The sequence below is a fragment of the Plecotus auritus genome, assembly GCF_963455305.1.
Source record: "Plecotus auritus genome assembly, chromosome: 4".
NCBI lineage: Eukaryota > Metazoa > Chordata > Mammalia > Chiroptera > Vespertilionidae > Plecotus > Plecotus auritus.
The window spans coordinates 186,981,565-187,007,949 of record NC_137775.1 but is presented as its reverse complement, the minus strand read 5'-3'; the positions used below and the strand labels follow the sequence as shown (position 1 = coordinate 187,007,949).

At 53.8% G+C, this 26,385-nt stretch overlaps 1 protein-coding gene across 4 annotated transcripts in view; it reads left to right on the top strand.

Moving 5' to 3' along the window:
- ELMO1 (engulfment and cell motility 1) overlaps positions 1 to 25,423 on the top strand; it is a 415,657-nt gene extending 390,234 nt beyond the window's left edge. For all 4 annotated transcript variants that reach the window (XM_080667113.1, XM_080667111.1, XM_080667112.1 and 1 more), the window contains 6 exons: positions 3,199 to 3,362; positions 6,502 to 6,614; positions 9,607 to 9,714; positions 15,829 to 15,911; positions 19,096 to 19,173; positions 24,007 to 25,423. In XM_080667113.1, the coding sequence (XP_080523239.1) occupies positions 3,199 to 3,362; positions 6,502 to 6,614; positions 9,607 to 9,714; positions 15,829 to 15,911; positions 19,096 to 19,173; positions 24,007 to 24,207 (747 nt within the window). In that variant the 3' untranslated portion in view covers positions 24,208 to 25,423. The remainder of the gene's footprint in view (positions 1 to 3,198; positions 3,363 to 6,501; positions 6,615 to 9,606; positions 9,715 to 15,828; positions 15,912 to 19,095; positions 19,174 to 24,006) is intronic.
- The last annotated feature ends 962 nt before the right edge of the window (positions 25,424 to 26,385 follow it).

The window sequence follows — 26,385 nt, the reverse complement described above, 5'->3', positions numbered from 1 at the left end:
TTCTCTGATGGGAAAATGGGCAGTGCCTGAGGTGCCCTGCACAGGAAACAGCGAAGGGTCATAGATCAGCCTGGAGTAGATTAGCCCACCATATAAAGCGCATGATCTAAGATGGTCACAATTTCAGACTTTGTGACGTGTCCCAAACTTAGCGTTCTGCTTGAGTGAAAAAAAAGAAACCGATCGGTGGAAGGTCAGCTGGAAGTGTTCCTCATGCCGTTGTGCTGGGGACATGATACGATGATTATGTAAATGGTTCCAGATGCAGCCCAGGTTCGACGTGGCTAATGTGTAGACGTGTCCAGATGATGCATCTGTTTCCATATCGTTGGACATTCGTTCTTTCTGTAAAACCAGATGATGTCTTTTTCCCCAAAAGCCACCCCACCTGCCGAGCGAGGCTGTCAGTCCGTCTTATCCATCACGCCCTCGCTCCTGCTGTAATGAGCTTTGCCTCTGTCTGGCTCACTTGTTAGACCACGAGTTCCCAGAAGGCAGGGGCCATACTCCAGTCATCTTTGAATTCCCAGTCTAGATGCATGAAAAGGACTCAGTAATGTCTACGGGGTCCTCAAACTACGGCCCGCGGGCCACAGGCGGCCCGCCGAGGACATTTATCCAGCCCGCCGGGTGCCGCTGCCTGTCCTGCTTAACAGCCGACGTGTCCCGGGCCTGCAGTGCGCATAGGAATTTGTTCATAGTTTTTTTTTTAAACTGTAGTCCGGCCCTCCAATGGTCTGAGGGACAGTGAACTGGCCCCCTGTTTAAAAAGTTTGAGGACCCCTGGTCTACGGTGTTGGCTTCAGAAATAAAGCTTCTCAAGAAAATTTTTGTGAAGAGTTTCTATCAGTACCGCTCAATTCATGTAAGCTGTTGACCAGCTGTGTTAGGCTCAGGCAGGGAGCCAGCCATGGCCTGGAAACTCAGGAGGCAGGTCTGGAGGCGAGCTGCCTTGATGCCCTCCCTGCACGGCTGTCCCAGCAGCCATGGCACAGGACAGGCGTGGCATGCAGCTCCCACCCGCGGTGGGAAAGCCGCCGCGAGTGAGTGAGACAGGCCTGTCAGCTCTCAAGTTGTCTTCTGTAGCTTCCTGGGGTTTCTGCCATTAGGTTCATTTTGGGGATAAGCTATCACCTCCCAGAAAGCCCCTATGGAAGTGCCTGTTACTTTGTGGAGGGCTTTCTTATTATGGCCTTGGATTCCTAAAGACTATAAGGCCAAATGAGGGCTGATAGCACTGGAAAATTGTTTGTTTTTTTTTTTTATCCTTTTAGATACCTATGACTCATCTTACCCTCAGTAGAGCCCTTTTCAGTTGACAAGGAATTCCTGGGAGTGGGGGAGGGGAGGGGCATGTTAGCAATGGGTATGCAGATGACGAAAGAGTACAGATCCCTGGCACCCCTGGGTTAGGGGACTCATGGGCCTGTGGGCATACTTTGGCCTGATGGGTAATAGGTTTTAGTGTTGCTGCCAAGGAAGATTCACTTTCCTGGTCTGCCTCCCAGTGCCCCTTACCCCCCTTCAGACCACTGGACGGTCCTTGGGTGAATAGGAGAGGTGTACACTTAGAGAAAGAAAGCTAGCAGCCAGCTAGCCACCTGCACCATTACAGAGGGGAGGGGTGAGGAGCTGTCAGTGTGGGGAGCGCGTTTCAGCTGCCCGCTGTGTGCTGAGGGCGGGGGGCGGGGGGATGTTGCCATCACCTAGCGGCCAGGCAGATTGGAAGTTCCGCTTTGCCACAGTATCTGCGTGCTAGAAATGGTCACCTCTGTGACAGTCAGACTTCATGCAGATGGCATCTCGGTGGGACTGTCAGTGGGCAGTGACGGGGTCATTACCATACATGAATTAGTGAATGAACAGTGAGCATCAGGAGTGGGCTGGGGTCGCATTTATAGTGACAGAAGGTGAATGCTACCCCGGGGACGGTTCACGTGATGAAGTTTGTGCTGTGTCCCCACATTGGGCTACTGGTGTCTTAGAATGCAGCTAGGTATGCGCGACCTTGGACAAGTCCTCCATCTTTCTCCCTATCGGTTTCTTTGCCTTTAAAATGCGGTAATAACACCGCCTCTCAGTGAGGCGGTGAGCAGCACAGTGCCTGGCACGGAATCCAGCATGTAGTGGACCTGCACTTGGGATTTTGTCTTTTACGAAGGCACGAAGCCACCGGGGCAGCAGGATGGTGGAGCATGGACCAGCCTGGGTCTACATCCCAGCGCACCCACCTCCCAACCAGCTGTATGATTTTGAACTAGTCACTTCATGTTTCTTTGGAAGCCTCCATTTCTTTATATGTAAATGGAATCATGATAATAACTACCTCCTGGACCGCAGTGGATTTAAAGAGGGAACATACATAAAGCACCTACCACCATATACGGTGCATAGCAGTTCCTTTACCAACAGTAACAGTTGTTCTCAGCTGTAGTGGAGAGTTAAAAAAAAAAAAAAAAAAAGCAGGCCATCATGCAGACTTTGCCTGTGTGTCTGCTGGCCTTGCCCGCTGCATACACCTTAGGAAGGTGGATCCACATGAACAGAGGCAGTGGGTCATCGGGTCATTGCCTCTGTATGGGCCGGGTCTGTCCTGAGGCACAAATTACCAGGTAATCCTCTTTTTCTTCAGGCTTCTACTGGGATATGTCTATTCTAATAGAATAGACCTCAAAGAGGCATTTGTATGATCCCAACGCATCATTTGTATGAACACTCAGGCCTTAAGTACATGGGGATAACATCTGGGAGGGGCGGGGTGGTGGGTATCAGCTCATATTCATATGAATTTACGCCAACCGAACTTCCAGTCCACTGTGTCTCCGCGATTTTTTCCTGGAGAAAAAATAATGTTCGTGCAGGCGTCTGGCTGTTGCTTGGACCTCGTTCATTCTTGAACGTGTGTTGTGTGTAGTGTTGGTGCAGTAGCGGTCACATCGTGTGTGGATCCGGTGAAGTGCTCCTCCCACACCAAGCCCCTCTGCCCCCAGCTCCAGCCCATGTCCTCCCCGTGGTTCCAACGATACAGGAGAGAACAGGAGCTGTGCACAACGGGAGTTGATTCTGGAAAAGCGTGCTCACGGTCTGGGCTGAGAGTGCACGCAAACGAGTTCACAGAGGCAGGGAGCTGTTAGCTGGAGACTTTTCTGAATAGACAGGGTCAACCCTAGAACATCACGGTCTTCCTTTAACCTCCAGGTAATGCAGGTGGTGAAGGAGCAGGTAATGAGAGCTCTTACAACCAAGCCTAGCTCCCTGGACCAGTTCAAGAGCAAACTGCAGAACCTGAGCTACACCGAGATCCTGAAAATCCGCCAGTCCGAGAGGATGAACCAGGAGGACTTCCAGTCTCGCCCGATTTTGTAAGTTACCCACCACCTCCCCCTCCACCTCTTCCAGGGCTCTGACAGGCCACCTCCCCCTCCACCTCCTCCAGGGCTCTGACAGGCCACCTCCCCCTCCACCTCCTCCGGGGCTCTGACGGGCCGTTTCTGGAGTGGAAGTCTCTCACCCAGCCGGGCTGCGGGCTGCGCTGGGAGCTCTCTGTGGGAGGCCAACGAGAGGCGTTCCGAAAGGTCTCAGTCCAGCCGCAGAGTCCGAGCAGCCCCCTGGGCAGGCTGGGCAGGGTGGGCTGAGCCGGAGGTGGGCAGGTGCTGGTCGAAGGATCTAAACCAGGAAGTGGCCCAGTGACGGATGAGCCCTCTAAGGACTGGGAACAAACTTGGTTGCCCAGGAAGCTACGTTCTTTGGAGGTGCCTTTGAGTGGCAAGATGCGCTGGCCCAGCCAGTGAGGCCCATGCTAATCAAAGCAATGTCACTCAAGCAGCGCGCGTGGGAGGGCTGGGGAGCCGGAGAGGCGAGATCCACCTCCTCCCTGCCTGTTGGCGCCGCTCGGCATCACTTCTTATTTCCCTGTGACTGGCAGCCACAGGCCGAGGCAGAGAGGCAGGGCCCCTCTTTACAGGGCTGGGCACCCAAGCCCACCAGCAGCAGTCGCTTCACTTCAGGAGTCTCCATCCGTAAGATGTGCCGAATCTTGGACGCGGAGGCTGTCTGGTTGGCTTTGTCTTTCCTGAGAACTGGCCCGCGTGTCTTCCCTTGTCCCTTTCTGAGAGCCAGGCAAGGTTTGGGTGCCTTGTCGTTTGTAGGGAAAGGAAAGGGGCAGGGGGAGTGGAAGGAAGTGCTTGATGCTTGTGCTCACTCTGCTGGACACAGCTGCTTCTAAGCTTTGTGTGAAGCCAGCTCATAGCATAGGTGTCACTGCGAAGCCTGTCTTAAACCTCTCTCTCTCTCTCTCTCTCTCTCTCTCTCTCTCTTTCTCTCTCTCTCTCTCTCTCTCTCTTTCTCTCTCTCTCTCTGTCTCTCTCTCTGTCTCTGTCTCTCTCTGTCTCTCTCTCTCTCTCTCTGTCTCTGTCTCTCTCTCTCTCTCTCTCTCTCTCTCTCTCTCCGTTTCTGATTCTTGTTCTTCCTGCCTCTTTCTGTTACTGGCTCTTCTATATCTGACATGTCTAATGCTTGGCAAGTCACAAAGCACCTCTGTTTTGTTGGCTCACGTCCCTGTGAGATAAGCAGGTCTTGAACCATCCGAGGACCAGGATGTGGTCTCGGCAGCTGAGGCCTTTCTTAGCAAGCAGGGCGCCAGGACTTGAAGCCCAGCCCACTGATCCCTCAGCTCATGCTCGTCTACCTCACCGAGTCCCTTTGCCAAGTGCAAGATTAAGATGCAGTTTAAAAGGTGCACAGGTCTGAAAAGACAGTAGCCAAGCCATGGCGTCCCTTTTCAAACCCCAAGTCACCGTTAGGAGTTTGGGAAACCTCAGTGACACCCGCCCACTGCTTTCCCTTGACCTCGCAGGTAAGTCCAGTAGCTGCACCGACAGGATGTGGCCACGAAGCTGCAGGATTTACTCTCTGGCCTTTGACAGAGCAAGTTTGCCAACCTCTGCTCTCGATGAACACTGGGGAGCAGCTCAAGGGCAGACCCGGGTCCAGGAGAGAATCCCACCAGCCTGGGGGTGCCGTCTGTCTGTCTGTCCGCCTCCTTGGGCCTGGGCCTGGAATTGTCACAGTGCTAGACTTGGAATTGCTCTTCACACTCTCATTTGCCTACCTCTTTTCTAAAAAAAAATATCTTTTTATTGATTTCAGAGAGGAAGGGAGAGGGAGAGAGAGATGGAAACATCAGTGATGGAGAGAATCATTGACTGGCTGCCTCCTGCACACGCGCTCCTGAGGATCGAGCCCGCAACCTGGGCGTGTGTCCTGACCGGGAGTGGAACCATGACCTTCTGGTTCATAGGTCAATACTCAACCACTGAGCCACACCAGCCAGGCCCTTCCTCTTTTACTCCTCCTGCTTTTATTGATTTACGAGGCCTTTCGATAGAACGAGAGGAATATCTGTCAAAACCAGAGCCAGGGAAACTGCACCCTCCCTGCCTGGGAAGGGAGCACCACAGCAGACCGGTCACCCGCGGTTCAGAGCAAGCCCAGGGTCACGGTGTGTGAGCCCCAGCTCCTGTCGAACACAGAGGGTTTGGAGAACATAATCTAAGCAAACTCAGTGCTACCTTGCACGCACACTGTCTCCTTTGGGAGTCACGGCAGTTTCCAAGGAAAGGCACTCATATCCCCATTTTACAGATGAGGAAACTGAGGCTTAGATGGGCTACATGACAGGCCCACCTCGGGCAGAGCCTAGATTGAAGGCCCAGCCTTCTGAGTTCTAGGTCTGCGTTCTAATCGCTACTTTCAGCAGCCCCGAGGGCTGGGCTCTGGTCTCCCTGCCCAGTTTCCACTAGGGCAGCTCCGTGAACTTCCCCCTGATAAGAAGATCTCTGCTCTTAAAAAATAGATTTAAAAATCCATTGAACTCTGTCACGATATCCTCACAGCCCAGTGCATGTAGAAGGAAATGACATTATGTTGGCCAGAGACAGGGTGCAGATACCCCTTAATTCATGTCCTCGCCATCCCGTCTCCCTGGGCCAGAGCCCTGGACAATGCATCGTTCCCATTCGCCAGTGACACAACCGAAAGCAAAACATGGTTCCGAGTCTGCCCCGGACTCAGCGTTTGCTGTGGTTCAGTCATCGGGCCGTGGCCGATGTCCCTGTTGGGTCAGAACGCAAATGTCGTCTCCGAGACCGACTTGGGGCGAGGGCGGATGTGACCGGAGATTTATATGCCCAGCAGAGCTGCGCGCTTTTTGCAGAAGTTTATGTGTGTCTTTGTAAAACAAGAGGAGAAATTCCTCGGGACACTGTGGTCTAGGAAAATATCACTCAAGTGGCTAGCGCTGGGGGTTCTGTAAATGTCAGAGGGTCCGTAGGGTCATAGTAACAGATAGGCCTTCACGGATGAGTCTCGGAAGCCCAGCTTGGGGGGCATTGGGACGCTCATGAAAAGATGCAGCTGCCGCCCTCCCGCCCGCCTCCGCCGCCTCCCCACCCACAAAGCCCTGTCCCCCAGGCCCGCTGTGGACCGTGTTTATTTTCACAGGGAGCTCAAGGAGAAGATCCAGCCAGAAATCTTGGAGCTGATCAAGCAGCAGCGCCTGAACCGCCTCGTGGAAGGGACCTGCTTCAGGAAACTCAACTCCAGGCGAAGGCAAGGTACGGTGCCTGGGGCTGCTCCACGCCAGGACCTGCCCCGTGGGAGTCCCGGGGCGTGGCGCTGGTTTAAGGGGAGGCCATGCAGCACCGAACTCGGACAGGAATCGCAGTCCCTGTGCGTTCTGATACCCTGTGCACCCCCAAGGAGAACCGAGGTCCAGAACTCCAGAGGGTCCGTGGAGCTGAAGAGCCCTTCTGGGCCACGAAATACCATGAGTTTGCTGCTGTGGTTCAGCAACAGCTACCGTGTGTTGACTGAGGGATTACCACGTGCCGGCTGTGGTGTAACTTACACTCGTGAATTTCACCCTCACAGTAACCCTATGAAGGAGCCACTGGGGTTGCACCCGGTTTACAGATGAGGGAACCAAGGCACTGAGGTGTAAGCACGTCGCCCAGTCACAGAAGAGCAAGGATGCCCATCAGCTCCATGGCCCTTACTTTGTTTTTATATGTGTTTTTACTGACTTCAGAGAGGACGGGAGAGGGAGAGAGGGATAGGAACATCAATGATGAGAGAGAATCATGGATCGGCTGCCTCCTGCACGCCCCACAGTGGGGATCAAGCCCGCAGCCCAGGCCTGTGCCCTGACCAGGATTCGAACTGTGACCTCCTGGTTCGTAGTTCAGTGCTCACCACTGAGCCACACAGCCGGGCCCGAAGGTTGTTATAATCTGTATGAAACCATAGCTGGTGTGTCAGGGCTCAGTGTGTCCCCCAGGCCTGTGGGACTCCAAAGTATTGGTGCGGCCAAACCGCCTGGAGAAGGACTGGGGGTTCTGGGGTCATCTTCTGTGAAGGGAGACAGCAGCCTCCAGGGAGGCAGGATTCTGAACGAAAGCACAGGACTCGCCCTCTGAAGAATGGCCGGTGACGCGAGGAGGACCTGCAGGCAGGGTGACCTTCCCGCGGCCTGCCCCTCAGCTGTCGTCTCCGTCACTGCGCGCAGAGGGAAACCTGTATCTCATCACCTGAAAGGTGACAGCTCCCTTGGAAACAGCGCTGGGGCCCTCCCGCTGTGTGACTTGGAAAGGTTCGGCCTTAGGCAGCCAGTAGACCATCTGCTGAAGACTCCACATTTTCAGCTAACCCAGTGGTCGGCCAACTGCGGCTCGCGAGCCGCGGTTTGCAACTCTGTTGACTAATGAGTTTGCCGACCACTGAGCTAACGTATGAGGGATCCAAAATCCGAGTAAAAGTGTCCACTCTGCCTCCCACACTCGCAGGGCCCCGGGGCCAGCAGCCAGCAGCCAGCAGCCAGCGGTGGCCTCCGCACCCAAGACTGAAATGTTGGCTGAGTCCACGGCAGAGGGGATCAGGACTCAGTTCTTGTTGGGCCCCGGGCCTCCCTGAGCTGGCCAGCCTGTCGCACTCAACAGTGGTAGCTCTCCTTCCCTGTGGTCATCTCCCCTGAGGACCTGGAGCCAGCCCCAAACTGTCTCAGCCTGGATGGTGAAGACAGACAGTAAACGGCCCTGTTCATAGAGCCGCCTTTGGCCAAGTTCATTAACATTCAATAAAGTGTAGTTTCTTTTCATCCCCTTGATGGAGCAGACACAGAGTATTTCCATCCTCGCAGGAAGGTCTGTGGCACGTGACCGCAGGAATTAGGATCATAGTGGTGATTAGCTCCATAATGAGCCACGTGACTCTGAGAACAGCTTTAATCAGCCCTGGAGACCTTCTTCCCAGGCTTGTGTGTTTTAAAACCAGCTTTTCCCTCTGATCCTTCAGAGAGATGGAGATGGAGATGGGATAGGGGTAGGGAGAGAGAGAGAGATAGGGAGAGAGAGAGAGAGAAATAGGAATAGAGATAGAGATAGGGATAGAGACAGGGATAGAGAGAAGGAGAGATATGAATAGAGACAGAGAGAGAGGGGGCGGGAATGGAAGAGAGAATTGTCTCCATATTTTAGCTTTGGCGTTTGGGGAATGAAGAGATAGCTATTAAGGCACTAAATTCCTAGTTGATGGGGAGGCCTCTGCAGCGCTCCTGGTTTCCTTTTAAATGCCAGTAAACAGCCTTTGGCAGTGTTCTCACTGCTTCTTCTCGTTGCTTTCAGTGACCACAGTTCACTCGTTCATTGCCCAGAGGGACTGAGGAACTGGTAACATCAGGCTGGGTTTTGAAAAGAAAACACACATTTGTCTTACCATCAAAGAAACTGCAAATCAAGCTGCCACTGGCGGCTGACACTGACACTGTCTCCCCACGAGTGGGCGCTGTGCTGGTCGGAGCTGGCGCCTCTGCCTTTCCTTAGAGCCGCTCCACGTTAGGGTGCCACCCGTCTCCCCAGAGCGCAGGACGCCAGCCGTTACCCCGCGGAAGACCCTGGCTGAGTACCAGCATTTGATTCTCAGGAGTCAAAGCAACCTCCAAGCCTTCTCAGTCCCCTTTGCCATCCGTCCAACTTCCTCTTCGATGGGGAGGCGCAGGCATATCACTAACAGCCGTGATGCAGGGTGCTTTCCGCTCTCCGGCATTTTAGTGGCAGCCAGAGAGGGGAGCTTACATGGGACAAGAGAAGGGCTGGGCTGGGCTGCGAGGTTAGGTCAAGAGCACGTGCGCCTCCGGCCGGAGGAAGTCCATCAGCTGTACGTCAGATATTGCTAAGGTCGAGCTCAGTAGCCTTCTGCCTGTTCTTGAAACAAACATCGACGGCAGCTTTGCAAGGAGGATGGTTGTCTTGCCTCCCGGAGCCTGAAAAACAGCCCCTCTTCTCTAGTGGTTTCTGAGCGTAAGAAGACGCTGCCCCAGGGACCTGCTCTGTTCCTGCTTTTCCCTGCAGTGAGTCCCCGTCCCTGCTTCTCCGCTGGGGACCAGTTGTTCCCACCGCCCCTCCTGGTCGCCAGCAGGAACTTAGCATCCGTTCCTTTCCGAAGCGTCCCAATCGGATGAGTCGCATGTCCTCCAGGCAGTGCTGTTAGGAAATGAGTGTTTTGTCAGGGACCCGGGCCCCTTACCGGTGCCTCTTTGTGTCTCCCCCTCAGACAAGTTCTGGTATTGCCGGCTGTCCCCCAACCACAAGGTCCTGCACTACGGAGACCTGGAGGAGAGTCCACAGGGGGAGGTGCCCCACGACTCGCTGCAGGACAAGCGTAAGTGCCCGCCCGCGGGCGGCCGGAGGGGGGTGCTTGCTTGTTTCCTGGTCACTAAATATCACGCAGAAAAGCCAGCCATCCACCCACATAAACCACCCTAAGTCCTGGCCTGGGCGTCCTCATGAAGCACAAGACCTCCGTGGATTCAGGCTGGGGTCCAGTTGTCCACTTTCACATGACTTACCCAGGTGCTGTTTCAGGGAGCAGGAACGGTATGAACCCGATTCTGTCCGTTGTCCTTTCCTGATGATCGGAAATAATCATGACGCCGCCCACCTTTACTTATTATAGTTCAGTGTATCCCATAATCTGATGCAAAGCTAATGGCAGACCCAAGTATGCTGCAGTAATCAAAGAGGGCTTCCCGGAGGAGGCCGCACCTAAGCACAGCCTTGAGACTGCACAAAGATGGCTGTCGCATTTCAGCTCCTTGTCTAGAAAAGGTACTCTCTGCCTGTTTCCCAACTTCTCCAAAGACGTAACACAGACACTTAGGGAATTTACAGTGATCTGCATGCTACTGTTTTCGAAATACTCCCTGAAATGCATATTATTTGTATTTATTTGCTATTTCTGTAAGACGACTGTTTTAATGTATGCCTTTTGAATAACTAGTACTTTGATAGATTATTTTAGCCCGACACCAAACCAGGTTACAGGTTTTTTTAAGCACTATTAAGTATACACATTAAAGGGAGGACTATAGAAACATTAAAGTGTACAAGCCAATGAATTAATTTGAAAGAGAAATGAGACGAAATGAACACAGCCTCAGAAGGTATCCCAGGAAGAGAAATCAAAGAATGAGAAAAACAAAGACACTTTATTAAGCCTTTCTAAGTCACACTGGGCCTGCAGTGAGTCCTGTCCGTGGGTCCCAGATGGAGGGCTGACCCCAAGTCCCTGCACCTAACCTCTCCTCATCCCGGGGCCCACGGAGGTCAGATCTGTCTGGCCTCCCTTGGAGCCCATGGCATCGCAGGCAAAAATAGCCCCGGACCGGGAAATCCCTGGCCAGTCGGACTCCGCTGGCGTATCAGACAGGCAGCCTGGGGCCTCCTCTCTCCTCCAGCTCCGATGTGGGGCAGCCTGGGTGTCGTAGTGTCATTTGGCTCAGAACGCAGCCTCCTTTCCTAGGCGCTCTGCCTCCCAGCGCTGTTGTCGGCGCTGTTCGTGGGAAGAGAAGGAAATGGAAGCCTTTCGCTGCAGCGCCTGGGGCAGTGTCTGTGTGCCCTGCAGCGGGGCACCCGGCCTCTGTCTGTAATGAGGACCCCCCTTCAGGTCTCAGGAAACACTCCCTACCCCGCTGTGGACAAGCTGGACCCGTGGCTCTGAGGATGGATCTGGGACCAGCATCCCTGGGGAACTTACTAGAATGCAGAGTCTAGGCCTCACTCTCAGACCTGCTGAATCAGACACTCTAGGGATGAGGACCCATCCACTGCCGTCTAAACCAAGAACCCATAGGTGTGCAGGGGTGTGTGTGTGTGTGTGTGTGTGTGCGCGCGCGCGCACTGGAGACAGCACATCTGTGTGCACATCTGTCCAGAGAGGGGGTGTAGTCATGTAAGGACATCGAGTGAAGCTGTGATGTGCCTGAGCTGGGAAGGCCCGGCCTCGGACACTGAGTTTGCCACCTCGGCCTGCTCCCTGGTTTGCATGATTCCAATTCCACAGGCTGCCTGGCGCCAAATGGCCTTTCTCTCGGAGCCTTAAAAGTCAGCCACTTCATCCCGCCGAAGAATGAGTCAGGTCTTCAGTTAATGTCCAGCGCCCTTGCTCATGCCTGGGGACCTGGCCCTGCCTTGAGACCCAGGGGGAAATTGCCTTCCGCCCCTGAAGTTAATCAGTGCTGGATATTGAGGTACCGATGCACCGAAGTGTCACAGAATCCTCTCCTGCAGAGCATGGGTGAGGATGGGAGACTCTCCGTAGCTGTCTCCATCCCTTAAGGCAAGGGTCCTCAAACTTTTTAAACAGGGGCCAGTTCACTGTCCCTCAGACCGTTGGAGGGCCGGACTAGAGTTTAAAAAAAAAACTATGAACGAATTCCTATGCGCACTGCGGGCCCGGGACGAGTCGGCTGCTAAGGACAGGCAGCGGCACCCGGCGGGCCGGATAAATGTCCTCGGTGGGCCGCATGTGGCCCGCGGGCCATAGTTTGAGGACGCCTGCCTTAAGGTTTAGGAAATCAGGTACTCTTAACATATTTGTTTTGTTCGACAGGAAATAGGGCCCTTAAAAATCCCTATCTCCCTCCATCCCCTTGGCCCACATCCCCCCACCAGGTTGACAGGCCCTCATCGCCCCACGAACACTAGACTGCACTGCTTTTCAGCCCCCGGCCCCTCCGTGCCTCCCTCTGAGAGAATCTAGGCCATCGCTCTGCACTCCCACATCACAGGGGCCGGGAGGAGGAGGCGCCCCCCACACAAGGCGATGAAGCCGATTACAGAAGACAGAGGAGCGGCTGAGACAGCAAAGCCAAGTGGGCGAGTGGGTCCCTGATGCACGGCGGAAATTCCCGTCCCCACTCTACAGAGAGAATGAACTTTGATTATTGATCATGAAAACAACTCCAAATAACACTTCTTGGGGGCTTACTATACGGCAGGCTCGGTGCTGAGAACTTTACGTAAATTACCCTCCTGACAACCTGACGAGGTAGATCCCATTGCCCTTGTTGTACAGATAAGGAAACGGGGGTACAGGAAAATGAGGTGCTTGTTCAGGGTCACACGGCTACTAAATGGTAGACAAAGATCTGAGTGCCGTCACCCAACACGGTGGCCCAGCCGTGACCCGCTGCTCTGCCCGCCAGATTAAAAGCCAGCGGTGATTGCAGCTCCAACATCAGCGCGACCCTCTGAGATGGGTGATGTCATCGTTTCACACTGCAGGCGAGGACGCTCAGGCTCCCAGGCGTCAGCCCGAAGTGGGTAGCCAGTGGGTGGGTCTAGATTTCACACCCAGGCCCTGCAAGTCCACAGGCACAGCCCTTCCCACCACTCCATGCTGCCGGCTTAGAGACCGGATTCTTTACAGGCTGCGCTGGGCCCGGCCTGTCCCTCCTCCTCCGGGACTCCGCCCACAGAGGCTGTGTCCACCACAAGGGCTCACTCACCAGCTGCCTCCTGGGTGATTTCTGCCTCCGCCGGCTCCCAGTGGGGAAAACTAACACTGCGTTTGTCACGGTGGCCATATTTACCTGTGCAGTGGTACTTTTGTTTTAAGTCACCATTAAAGTTCCTCCTACAGGTGTTAGCACCCAAAGCGTGTGCTGAACATATCTGAAGTGATAACCACATCAGGGCTGTTCTTGGTGTGAGCGGGGTGCTGACACCTTCCAAACATGGGGAGAAATCATGGCCCCCCAAGGGAGCATGGAGGGGAAGAGAGGGCAGTCGTCCCAGCTCTGACCCCCACTGGCTATGTGACTTCACATCTTTATGTCCTCGCCTTCGGTCTCAGTCTTCCCATCTCTACAATGGGAGTGTCGCATTAGATCATCTCCATCCAGCGCAGAGTGAAGAAAGCACAGAAAGAAATGAAGCCAGTGCCCCAGGGATTTAGAGTTGAGGGTTGGGTGCCAGTAGTGACCATCCTGTTCTCGTATCTCTTGGCCCCACTTCTCTGTGCTTCACCCCCACAAAAAAAAGACCTCATAGAAACTCCTGCCTGGCTTTGACCTCGTCCAGAGCCCTCTGCTGCCCTCTTAGAGTGCAGGTGCCAGAGCCGTGAGTCCGGTTCTGCTCATCGCAATAGGGAGGGCCTAATTCTCCAGTGCCTCTCGAGGCAACGAGGCGAAGAACAACCTTTAAAAGCCACGGGGTCTCTTCAGAATTAACGTTTTCCTCTTAGCCGTCATCCTGTAACAGGCAGTTTGTCTCCGCGACAGGGACAGTGCCTGTAGGAAACCTGAAGTCTGTCCTACCACAGCAAGTGGGAAAGTGCCTTTGCTCCCTGAGCCTTCTCCTTCGAGGCCCTAAGGCTGCTCCCACAACAGCCTTCATGCGCATCGTGTTCCCTTCCACACGATGGGCCTCAAAGCCACGGGCAGCTGACTATTTATAGATTGTAGACTCTCTAGTTCACTGACCACGTTACAGATTATGCAACAAAAGACTTTCCCCATCTGAGGTACTCATGACTCATCTGCCATCTGACGCTCGAGAAGGTTTTCTGAATCGGTGTGTTCATTGTGTCAAATTCACTTCCGTGGTGGCTTCTCCACTGAACAGTAAACCTGACTTCCCCAAATGCCCTCCCCTCTAGGATCATAAATAGGCAGGCAGGCAGGCCACCGAGAGGAACAGGGCTGATGGCCGGTTATGAAGGTGGATTTGAGGAGGGCTGAAGTTCGCGGTTGTAGTCAGCAGTGGGTTCAGGAATCACAGGGACCGACTACAGGAAATGCCAATGCGAGGGAGAGAGGCAAAGGCAGGAGCGGGCCCCAGGGTGAAGGGTTATGCCACTCAGGATAGACTGCACTGCTACGCTCTGCTGCAGCAACACACAACCCCCAAATCTCAGTGGCTCACAGAGTCCGTGCCTCCCTCCCCACATTACGTAACTGACATGGGTCACTTACTCAGGGGCACGGGCCAGTGGCTGCTTTGCCATCCCATAGCCGAGCCATCTGAATGCAACATGTGGCCTCTTCAGTTTCTCAGGGGGAGAGGCTGGTGGGCATGGACTTTTCCCTCCTCCATCAGTTAAAGAGACTGGCCATTTCCTCTCACACTTCATTGGCCAGAACTAACCACATGGCCCAAAGGATGCTGGGAAGTGTAGTCATGCATACGCCTGGAAAGAAAGGAAAGCCAGATATTAGTGAGTGCAAGTAATGGGGTGTAGAATCAGGACTGCACGATGAAGGAGCAGACATCACATCGTGGGACAGATGGCTGGGGGGTGCAGAGATTCCCCAAAGGGTTCATGGCAGCCCCAATCTTCTCTAGGGTTGGAGAAAACATGTCAGCAGATTTGCACAAAGTTCTGAGCTGTTTCAGGGCACCTGGAGAATGTTAGCTTTAAGGGGTCTTCCTGTTGTATCATTTTGATAGTCTATATATGTTATAATTCTATCGTCCTCTAAGTATGACCCTCGCAACTCAATTCCCCAATAAAAGTATGTGAACTTTAATTGTGAAATTTCTCGTCATCTTCGCCATTAAGGGAATGATTACTAAGGAAATTACTGGGTGATTACTTAGGAATTCAGTACTCAAAGTGACCGCAGATACAAAGTGAGACTCACTTATGGGACAAAAGATTAGCAATTGGAGAGGGACAGGTGACTTTGAATTTTTTTTTAAGGTTCCATACCTTCTCCCCCCCCCCCCCCTCTCTACTTTAACAAAACGTTTTAAATGCAAACACCTTTCCATCTCTTTTTATCTCCTTCCAAGTCCCGAGTAAGACCCGAGATAGCATCTTTTCATCTAACTGCGCGAGAAATACCAGCTCCCATTTCCCTATCAGAAAAGAACATTCCCTTCCTTGCAGTTCAGTTTCATTGTCTGTGAAACAGGGATAAAGAACCCCGCCTTGCAGAATTGTTGTGGGAATAATGAGCTGGGGATGGGGAGAACGACAGTGGGGGCCCAGGACTGTTTAGTCCAATAAATGTTTTATGATAGGGCTGCTTTTCCTCACACCCAAAACTCCGAGACTAAATAGAAGCAGATACTTCAGCAGGAGACCCTGACATACTCGAAGCACTGGGCCTTGTTTTTGGCGCTCAGTGTCTTCCACCATGCCAGTAGTAGTACCACTGTTGCTGTTATCGTTACTGCTTCCCCTAATTCTGTCACTTTTCGCATGACTGCGGTGGGGTGATTTTAGGTATTTGTCTTGACGAACTGAATTCTGCTCATCAACATAGGTTTTTCTCCCCAGGATGCCTTTTGCCGGGATGTAAGGACACATATTCGTTTCCAAGCCCTGGGCACTGCCTGACTTCTCCTCCTCTCTGCAACTCTTCTTTCTCCTTGCTGTGGTTTCCGGGGCGGCCGCTGGGCTGGCAGGCGCCATGCTCAGTCCTGCCCCTCTGCTGGCACCTCGGCTTGTACACGGTGGCGTCACTCTCGTTTCTTTTATGAATTGCAGTGCCGGTGGCAGACATCAAGGCGGTGGTGACGGGGAAGGACTGCCCTCATATGAAAGAGAAAGGGGCCCTCAAACAAAACAAGGTATGGCTTCCACGTTATTGCATATAGTTCTGTCCGAGCAATGCAGCCGCCTTGGGCCCAGCCTGCATTCTTTAGCAGCAGTGCGCATGTGCGTGCCTGCCTGCCTGCCTGTGTGCGTCCGTGTGTGTGTGTGTGTGTGTGTGTGTGTGTGTGTGTGTGTATGTGTGTGTGCGTCTGTGTGTGTGTGTGCGTCCGTGTGTGTGCGTCCGTGTGTGTGTGTGTGTGTGTGCGCGCACGTCCGTGTGGGGGTGTGTGTGTGTGCGCGTCCGTGTGTGTGGGTGTGTGTGTGTGTGTGTGTGTGTGTGCGCGCACATCCGTGTGTGTGTTGCGGTTGCGCATCTTTCTCCTTTCCTGCTTTCTTCTACATCTGCAGCTTATTCTCCCTCCCCCCAATCATGTGTTGAATCCGTTCTCTCCCTCCCGATGTCCAGCCCTAGGACTTGCCCTCTCACTGTTGTCCCTGGCTTCTCTCCAGCCTTGTCCGCTCACCCCCTCCCCCCCCTCCGCCCCCTCTCCCCTGGGCCTCTCCTAACCTCCCATTGATGTTTATATTATCCCTTACCCAACTCCACTCCCCAGTCTCTTTCATTTTCTCCTGCTGTTATCACCTTAGTAGGCGCTCTGGGGTCTCAGAGAGCCTGGGAAAGGCAGAAACCAAACGACTCAGAACATCGTAGACAATGTTTGAGGCCTGATCTCCTTCCGGATGGTGGGGAGGGCTGTGACGTAGGCCAAACCCAGCTTCAGGCAGACACTTTCCCCGGAGCTGGATGTCGCTTCAGTCCTGTTCACATTACAACAGCTTTCCCCCGCCCCTTCCAGTTGACCAGCTGGCTGTTCACCAGGACAGCTCACAGCCCTGCCAGAGAGTATGCCAGGGGCATTATCTGGAAAGATGCGAGATTTCCTTTGCCCCAGTTTGGAGGTGTTTGATCTTGGAGGGGCCACAAGGAAGGCCATTCCTTGTTTATACCTCTTGGCATCTTGTGATACAGAGTACCCATCCATGCATGAAATTACCCAGATCCATCAGGGTGCTCCCGCCACCTTGGTACCAAAAATTACCATATAGATCGATACGTTGCTCTTCAATTGCTCACGTTTGGTATCTATGAGGAATATAAACATGATATGCATTTTATCAGTCAGGATTGAAGTGAATAATCCCTGCTCTGTAATGTCTAACACAGCCGTGGGCAAACTACGGCCCACGGGCTGGATCCGGCCCGTTCGGCTGTTCTATCCGGCCCGCAGAGCCGAAAGAGCGGAGGGTTCTCTTGCTCTCCCCTCCGCTCCTTTACTTTGAATTTATATTAGTTCACACAAACACTCCATCCATGCTTTTGTTCCGGCCCTCCGGTCCAGTTTAAGAACCCATTGTGGCCCTCGAGTCAAAAAGTTTGCCCACCCCTGGACACAAAAAGACGGGGGGGAATCCCGGTCTGCATTGGATGACCCTGTCTATGGTTGAGGAAAAACAAAAGTACATGTGCACGCGCGCACACACACACACACATACACACACACCAAGTTCTATCCTCAAGGTCACCTGGATAGATGGGACAGAACCCACAGAGTTAAAGTGATTGCTGGCCAAAGTGGCCAAATGAGGCGAGTCACCCCAAAACAAGATGAGGAGTGGCAGCCAGTACTGTGTACTGAAAATACGTTGTGTACGTCCCTGCTCTTGTGTTCATTCAGTCCATTGTTTGGCCCCTGGAAGATGACAGTCCCAAAACCAAGGCGCCATCGTGCCCAGAACTTCTCTGAGCATCCCCTGACCCAACGTGCCTCGTCCCTGGTTCCAGGGCCAGAGGGTAGAGCGCGAGGTCGGAGGCCCTGGGCAAGGCGGGATCTTCAGGTCCTCCTGCTCCTCTGTCCCCAGAACTCACCCTCCTGGGCCTCCCGGCGCACGGTGAGGGGCCTGGTGAACCAGGGGGATAAGGATGGCCATGAGCTGCTCCTGGACGTCAGTTTTCACTGAATTAAATTCACTGGGAATAAAAGATTTTAGGCGGGGAGCTCAGACGGCTGAGTGAGTGCCGTGGGGTGTGACAAGGAGCCCCTGAGGGGGGACACTGCTCCATATCCATGACAGCGTACCCCCCACCTCCTGGCGCCTCTCTCCCTCCATAAGGTTTGGACAGGTGGCAGCTCCTGGAGTGTTAGCCCGAGAGGTGTCATTGCTCCCAGCTCTGCAGCCGCCCTGCGCCACGTGCGGAAGCGCTGACCTCCACTGACAACTCAATGACGACAAGCCAGAGACATCAATAAAACTCATTATAAGTGATAGCAGCCTCTGAGACAGACATGCGGCTCGGAGAATGAATTCCTCCCTCTTCCTCCCCTCCCAGGCAGCTTCGGCGAAATTAGAGTGGGGACTGGCATGCTCCTGACTTTCCCATTTCCTGCCCGTTGTATCAGGAATCTGGGTCATGACAGTGCCCCTCATTCACGTCCTCACGGTGTATGCCTCGGGAGGGCCAAGACCCAAGTCTGCAGCGCCCCTTGTCAGTGACCTCTTCTCTTGTAAGGTCACACCCTGCCGACGGCTCAGGCCAGTAGAATGCTCAGTGCGATCAATATCGTACAGTGCAGACAACTTGAGAAGTGCATGTGGACATCCATATCGGACGGGACACCAAGTGTCTCACCCCAGGCCACTCGGCTACAGTGAAATGACAGTGTCCCTTAGTCCTTGGTCCTTTGTGTCTGGCCCCTCCTGTCTGCACTCGGTAGACACTCATCAATGAACGAACCTTCATTCATTCATTCTCTGACACTGGGCCCAGGCTCCTGCTTTGGCTGCTGCGGTATAAATCTAGGGTTTGGGTAGCCTTTGCTCTACAGTAGTTCAAAGATCAAGGGGCAGACATGGTCCCTAAAGATAATGGCTTCACCCAAAAGCGTCATCACCTACCGTGTTTTAGGACATTGACACCCCTACGAACATCTGTCTGGTTGAGGTGCTCAAAGGTAGAGTGGCCCTTCGTGCTGCTGACGGGGAGGGGTTTACAGCTTTGGGGTGCCCCTGGAAGAGAGAGCCACAGCTTCGGGTGGCGTGGCCCTGGCCCGCTCATTGGTCCGCCACTTCTCAGGACGCACCGGGGGCCCTACTCCGTGTTCAGTCTGCAAAACGAACGCGCCCTTCCCTGAACGGAGTGTTTTTGCCGATCTCTTGCAGGAGGTGCTTGAACTCGCTTTCTCCATCTTGTACGACTCGAACTGCCAACTGAACTTCATCGCTCCTGACAAGCATGAGGTAAGGGTCTTGGTGGGGTGAACCGATGAGAGGATGTCACACTTTCTCTAGAAAAACCAGCAGAAGGGAAATAGGGGAAAGAAAGAAATTTCATTTAAAAAAAAAAAAGGCAAAATCATGAACAAAGGAGCATCTTGTAGACTTGGGATAGAATGGAAACCTCTTGAGAACCTGCCGGCTTCTCCCTAGCTCGCTAAGGGTCCATGTAAAGCAGAAGAGGCTGCAGATGCCAGAACCTCGCTGCGACCCCAGGGGAGGACCGCTGGGTACCGCTGTGGAGGCTACATGGAATACTTCCTTTTGGGTCAGGATTTTCCCAAGACAAACTTGTCTCTATTCTTTAAAATACTGTATACACCCTGCCCGGCCCACTTGGCTCCGTGGTTGAGCGTCGACCTATGAACCAGGAGGTCACGGTTCGATTCCCGGTCAGGCCACAGGCCTGGGTTGCGGGCTCAGTCCCCAGTGTAGGGTGGGCAGGAGGCAGCCAATCAATGATTCTCTCTCATCATGGAGGTTCCTATCTCTCTCTCCCTCTCCCTTCCTCTCTGAAAATTAATAGAAATATAGTTTTTAAAAAATAAAGTACTATATACACCCAAAACTAACATAAAATAATACTGAAAAATAAAATTTAGAAACGCATTTGATAAGGGAGGTTTTCTTTAAGTTATTTGAGAGGTTTAGGGCTGTCTCCACTGCCAGGATTTATTTCTGAAATGCTTTTGTTCCTTTTTGACATCCTGTTATATGTGTGATTTGTTTCTCTTCTTGAGGCACGCTGTCAGCTATATTTAAAATATTTAGCATGAAGCTAAGAAAGTGCATTTGGAAGGGAAAGTATAGCGATGGTTGATTTAACTTCTTCTCTTGTAAGCTCGAATCCAGCATCATGCTGGAGACTTATTTTTAGACGGCACCATTCAGATTTGGTCGGCGTGTGGCCGCATAAACAGCTCTCAGAAAGGAAGGACGTGTCCGTAAAGCCCCACTGTGTTCCCCAGGCCCTCCAGGAGCTGCGCTCATTTGGAAGTTATTCAGAATCCGGCTTTCACTGGTTTGAAGCTTTTGAATAAAATTGTACATCCCGGAGCGAGAGGAGAGATTAGATGCAAATCCTGCATTTAGAATGGTGCCTGCATATCATTCCGGGCTGCTGACATTTAGTGTGCAGAAGGCTCTGACTTCGTCCTCGTCGTCCTGAAAATAGGTTCTGCGTCCTACTGTTTCCCCTTTGAAATGAAACTGTGGTTGCGCGCGGGCCAGCGGGGACCTGGAATAGGAGACGGGGTGCTGTGTAAACGGTGGGAGGCCTTCCCCTGGGGCGTTCATTCCCGTGGCGCTCAGGCGGGGCTGCCAGGTCCGGTGTGTGTCTGCCTGGGCTGTGGGAGGAGAGAGCCGCTGTGTGTGTGTGAGCACTTTTCACCTCTTCCGACCACTTGCCCGTCTGCTCCCTCGTTTGAGTGGCATCAGGTCGGAAGCGATGAGCTGGGATTGGAGCGGGAACCCCCTGCTCTCTGGCTCCTGCTCTCTGTGGCAGAGAGAAAGAAGGCGGGACCTAACTCACAGCTTCCTGCCTGTGCCCAGCACCCAGCCTCAGCCGTTATCAGCTCCAGGCCAGTCTGGTTCCATCTGCACCACCCCCACCCACACCTACACCCAGCACCACCCACACCCAGTGGCCACCCACACCTAGCACCACCCACACCCAGCACCACCCACACCCACACACCCAGCACCACCCCCACCCAGCGGCCACCCACACCCAGCGGCCACCCACACCCAGCACCACCCACACCCAGCACCACCCACACCCAGTGGCCACCCACACCCAGCACCACCCACACCCACACACCCAGCACCACCCCCACCCAGCGGCCACCCACACCCAGCACCACCCACACCCAGCACCACCCACACCCACACACCCAGCACCACCCCCACCCAGCGGCCACCCACACCCAGCACCACCCACACCCAGCACCACCCACACCCAGCACCAGCACCACCCCCACCCAGCGGCCACCCATACCCAGCATTACCCCCACCCAGCACCACCCACACCCAGTGGCCACCCACACCCAGCATCACCCACACCCAGCGGCCACCCATACCCAGCATCACCCACACCCAGTGGCCACCCCCACCCAGCGGCCACCCACACCCAATAGCCACCCCCCAGATTATGTTCGAAGCCCATCCAGATGCCACGTAGTTTTATTTGTAGGAATTCTCATGTGCATCTCTAAGTCATTAACAGTCGGCTTTGAAACCTAACTACAATGCTGTTATCACACCCACTTTCATAACAATGTTCTGTACGGAAACCAGTTTTATGAGTTACTTCCCTGCGCGTAGCTGTGACCATGCTCTCGGCCTCACCTGCTTCTCCGGCCCAGCCCCGGCCGGCGCAGAGGCGAGCTGCCAATCAGCAAGTAGGCAGCCGCTCTGCACACCAGCAGCATGGGCTGCAGCATCGCTAACACTGCGGGCGGGCGCAGCGGGGGGAGGTTGCCGCCCGGGGAGGACTCCTGGGGCAGGACCCCTCTGGAAGGGCCGGCCGGGGGCTGCCCAGCTCCGGAGAGGATGCTCCTGCACCGGGTGACAGGTCATCCTGCAAACCCACCCCCAACATCTCAGACAAAACACCATCTATCCCTGTAGCTCCCAGCCTTAGAAGTTAGTTATGTAAAAAGTCCTGTCCCAGAAGTCCCCGCCCCTCCAGGGGCCTCCCTGAGGGCTCCGCCGTCCTCCTGGCTGGAGCAGGGGAGGAGGAGATGCGTGGCAGGTGGATCAGGCTCAGATGTGAAAATGAAGTCACTACTAGAAATATGGGGCCAGGGGCAGGGACCCCTGCTCTGCCACATGCTGAGTCCTGTCCCCCAGGGAGCGGCTCCTCCAGTTCTCTCAGCCCACGGGAGCGCTGAGCGGGCAGGCCGGCATGGCCATGAGCTGCCGGCCGCCCCACTGCCTGCAGGACCACTGCTCCTGCTCAGCCTGCTGGGCCGCCTGCCGCTGCCCTCCCGGTCCCCTTCTTCCCCACCCCCTTCCGCGTCATCCACATCCTCCCTAGTGGCAGCCGTGGGACACTCCTCCTCCTCCATCCTCTGCATCCCCTTAGAGACTTCTGGTCACTGGGTCCACCTTAGTGCTGTCCGATCCTGTCCATTGCTCCCGATCCTCACTGACAGCCGCCAGGAAACCTCCCAGGACCCGATGCTGGACAGTCACCCAGATCAGCCAGCGCGTTCCTCTGCCAAGCAATTCCGTCTTCGGATTGCTGTCCTCTGCCGAGTGGTTCTGCTGATTTTCACCGCAGCCTTAATGTCCTGCGGCCTTTGGTTCAGGGCGGTAGCTAATAAAGTTCTGACTTTTCTGTGTGTCACTGCGTGTTCAAGACAAACGCTGGCGAACGGGTAAGGGTCTGTGCATTCGCTCCTAGAGCTTGTAAACGTTGATGGCCATTCCCATTGCTTTCCGGAGACCGCTGGAGGCTAAGTACCACCCATGAGACCTCCTAACAGGCTGGGCCACGAGATGCAAGCGTGCGGCCTCCCGCAGTGGGTTATTGCTTCCTGGACTCCGCCCCTGTTCCTTGGTAGCAACCCTTGCACACTAGTCCCGTCCAATTTGACGATTTTTAGTACCACCGTACGCAGTCAGAGATGGAAGCAGAAGTACCAGCTTTATGCAGCTTTGTGCATGTTTTATTTTATTTTTTTTTCAGAGTTTTTATCTGGTTAATTTTATTTTCTTTTTTTTTTTATAAATCTTTATTGTTCAGATTATTACAGGTGTTCCTCTTTTTTTTCCCCCATAGCTCCCCTCCACCTGATTCCCCATTCCACCCCATGCATTACCCCCCGCCACTGTCTTCATCCATAGGTGTACAATTTTTGTCCAGTCTCTTCCCGCACCCCTCACACCCCCTCCCCCCTGAGAACTGTCAGTCCACTCCCTTTCTATGTCCCTGATTCTATTATATTCACCAGTCCATTCTGTTCTTCAGATTTTTTATTCACTTGATTTTTAGATTCACTTGTTGGTAGGTATGTGTTTGATGTCATTTTGTTGTTCATAATTTTTATCTTTACTTTTTCTTCTTCTTCCTCTTCTTAAAGAATACCCTTCAGCATTTCATGTAATCCTGGTTTGGTGGTGATGAACTCCTTTAGCTTTTTCTTGTCTGTGAAGCTCTTTATCTGACCTTCAATTCTGAATGATAGCTTTGCTGGGTAGAGTAATCTTGGTTGTAGGTTCTTGCTGTTCATCACTTTGAATATTTCTTGCCACTCCTGTCTGGCCTGCATAGTTTCTGCCGAGAAATCAGCTGACAGTCGTATGGGTGCTCCTTTGTAGGTAACTAACCGTTTTTCTCTTGCTGCTTTCAAGATTCTCTCTTTGTCTTTTGCCCTTGGCATTTTAATTATGATGTGTCTTGGTGTGGTCCTCTTTGGATTCCTCTTGTATGGGGTTCTGTGCGCTTCCTGGACTTGTAAGTCTATTTCTTTCACCAGGTAGGGAAAGTTTTCTGTCATTATTTCTTCTAATAAGTTTTCAATATTTTGCTCTCTGTCTTCTTCTGGCACCCCCATAATTCGGATGTTGGTATGCTTGAAGTTGTCCCAGAGGCTCCTTACACTATCTTCATATTTTTGGATTCTTTTTTCTTTTTGTTTTTCTGGTTGGATGCTTTTTGTGAGTGATGCAGGCAAAGCGCTGAGCACGGCCTAGCGCCGGTGGAGTAGTCAGAAAAAAAAAAAAAAGAAGTTACTATTGTTGCTGCCCTAGGGCGTCCTCAGTGGTTGTCATTGTCACCTCCTCTCCCACCAGTACTGCATCTGGACCGACGGGCTGAACGCACTGCTGGGGAAGGACATGCTGAGCGAGCTGACGCGGAACGACCTGGACACCCTGCTCAGCATGGAAATCAAGCTCCGCCTGCTGGACCTGGAGAACATTCAGATCCCCGACGCGCCCCCACCCATTCCCAAGGAGCCCAGCAACTATGACTTTGTCTATGACTGCAACTGAGGCGGCCGGCCCGAGCCCCCCCCCACAACTGGAAACGGCGGCCCGCAGGAGAGAAGTGGGAACACGGGCCACGCCTTGGGCTCCGCGTGGCAAAGGGAAGCGTGGCCCACACTTCCTCCGGCCTCGCCTCCAGTCCCACCGTCTTTCTGCCCCCACCTGGCATCTAGCTCACCGCCCTGATTGTGTTTCTAGACGCCATTGCTTTAGGTCGCCTCCCGTTGCTGCAGCCTATGGGGGGACAAGAGCAACCCGCCCCCAGTAAGAGCCAAAGGGCCCCTCCATCCTCACCCCAGCAGGCACGCCCTCCCCTCCTGGCGTCTGAGAGCCAGCAGCCCATGCCTGCCCCCAGCCAGCCCGCCAGACCTAGGGAGGCCCCACGCAAGGCTTGTGTCTTGAAGAAACAGCCCAACTACTTGAGAAGACCCAACACCGCCTCCTCATCCCCTTCTCTAGAGTCAGCTCACACCGCCCATTCTGTATGAACTGAAATCTGCTTTCCACCCCGCTCCTTCCTCCGTCCCAGCCTTTGCCTTGCCCTGTTCCTCTTTGGTCCCAAGAGCAGCAGCCGCCGCCTCATCCTAGTTCTCACCGGCCTTGGGTCCCCAGACACAGTCCCCAGGTCCCAGGCCCACTCCACATCTGCACTGTGACCTTGACCAGCCTCCTTTCCTCACCAGCTAGTCTTGGGTCCCCTCCCCCTGCCCCAGCCGCACCTGCCTTCTCCGTGTCCACATGCCCTCCCGGCCCCTTAGCTGGAAGCACAAAAGGTGAAGTCAGTTGTCATGCTCCATCCCTAACAGCCACGACCCACAGGCCTCTGCGCCCCACCGGCCTCTGCGACAGGCGGCTACTGCTTGCGTGTCTGGTGTCACCGTCTCCCGGGGGTGGGGGGGGGCGGGTCCTGCTGCCACGGGGGTTCCACAAGATGCTCGAGGTGTCGGACATCAAGTTTACATCACTGTAGTTATTACAGGTGTTGACAGTTTGCAAGGGTTTGGGTTGGCTGGTTATTTTTGTTTTGTTTTGTTTTGCTTTGTTTTTGTACAAAAGAGTCTAACATTTTTTTGCCAAACAGATATATATTTAATGAAAAGAAGAGATACATAAATGTGTGTACTTTCCAGTCTTTTTAATTATTTTCCTCCTAAACATCTTCCTGAGAATAACATTCCCTTAAACACGCTGTGGAATAAAATTAATTGTGATGAGTTGGGGAGCTGGTGTGTTGATGTGATGACTTACATTCTTGCTGTTCAATTGTCAGGGTCGCCTGGGAGCCCATCAGAAATGCAGCCCCTTTGGCCCCACCCCAGACCCACAGAATCGGGGGGTTCGTGTGCATGTTCACTCCAAGGAGCACCGGCTTAGGGGCCTTGGGAGCATCACTCAGTCACCACAGGGTCTGAGCGTCCGTAAAGGGTGTTCCTTCTACGAGGACCATCTCAACTCATGGGAACATCAGACCCACTGTGTGAAAATGTGACCTGTTCATTCGACCCTGTGGCCTCCTGCCCATGGCACTCTCTGACCCCACCTTCCCCTGTGGTCGTGCTGGAGATGGAACAACTGGGCCAGACCCTGGGTGTTACCTGGAAACCCAGGATCAGCCGTCCAACCTGCAGGAGAAGAGCTAAACGTGGAAACTGAGTCAACACGCAGGAGTCAGGCACCACCCACAGGCACGCGGGAGCAAGGTCGGAGCTGAGGGGTGCTCCCTGTAGCGCCGGGAATGAGGGAAAATCTCTGTAACTGGCTTTTATTGGGGTCCCTGTGTGGTCCTGGCTGCCACTGCCTGGCCACCTGGTGGCGGGCAGTGAGCTCAGTGTCCCCGTTCATGATAGCATTTCCCTCTCCAGGAGGCTGCTTGTCTTAACCATTTCACAGGTGAGAAGTTCCAAGCTCAGAGAATTCAGGTCACTCTCCAAGGTCACGCCATAAGGATAGGATCGGGGCCTGAGGAGACCTTTCTCTGACTCCCCGGGCAACACTGACTCAGAAGGACCCTTAGTGGTGGCCCTGCACCTGATACTTACGCTAATCATCTTTGTGATCCAGGCGTGGTCTTCACATGTGGATCCAGGGGAGCAGGCCATCACATGTTGCTAATGGATTCCATCATCTCCGAAAATACGCTTCTCTGTGAGCCCTGTGGCTGTGCCCTGTACCCCGCCTTCCCGG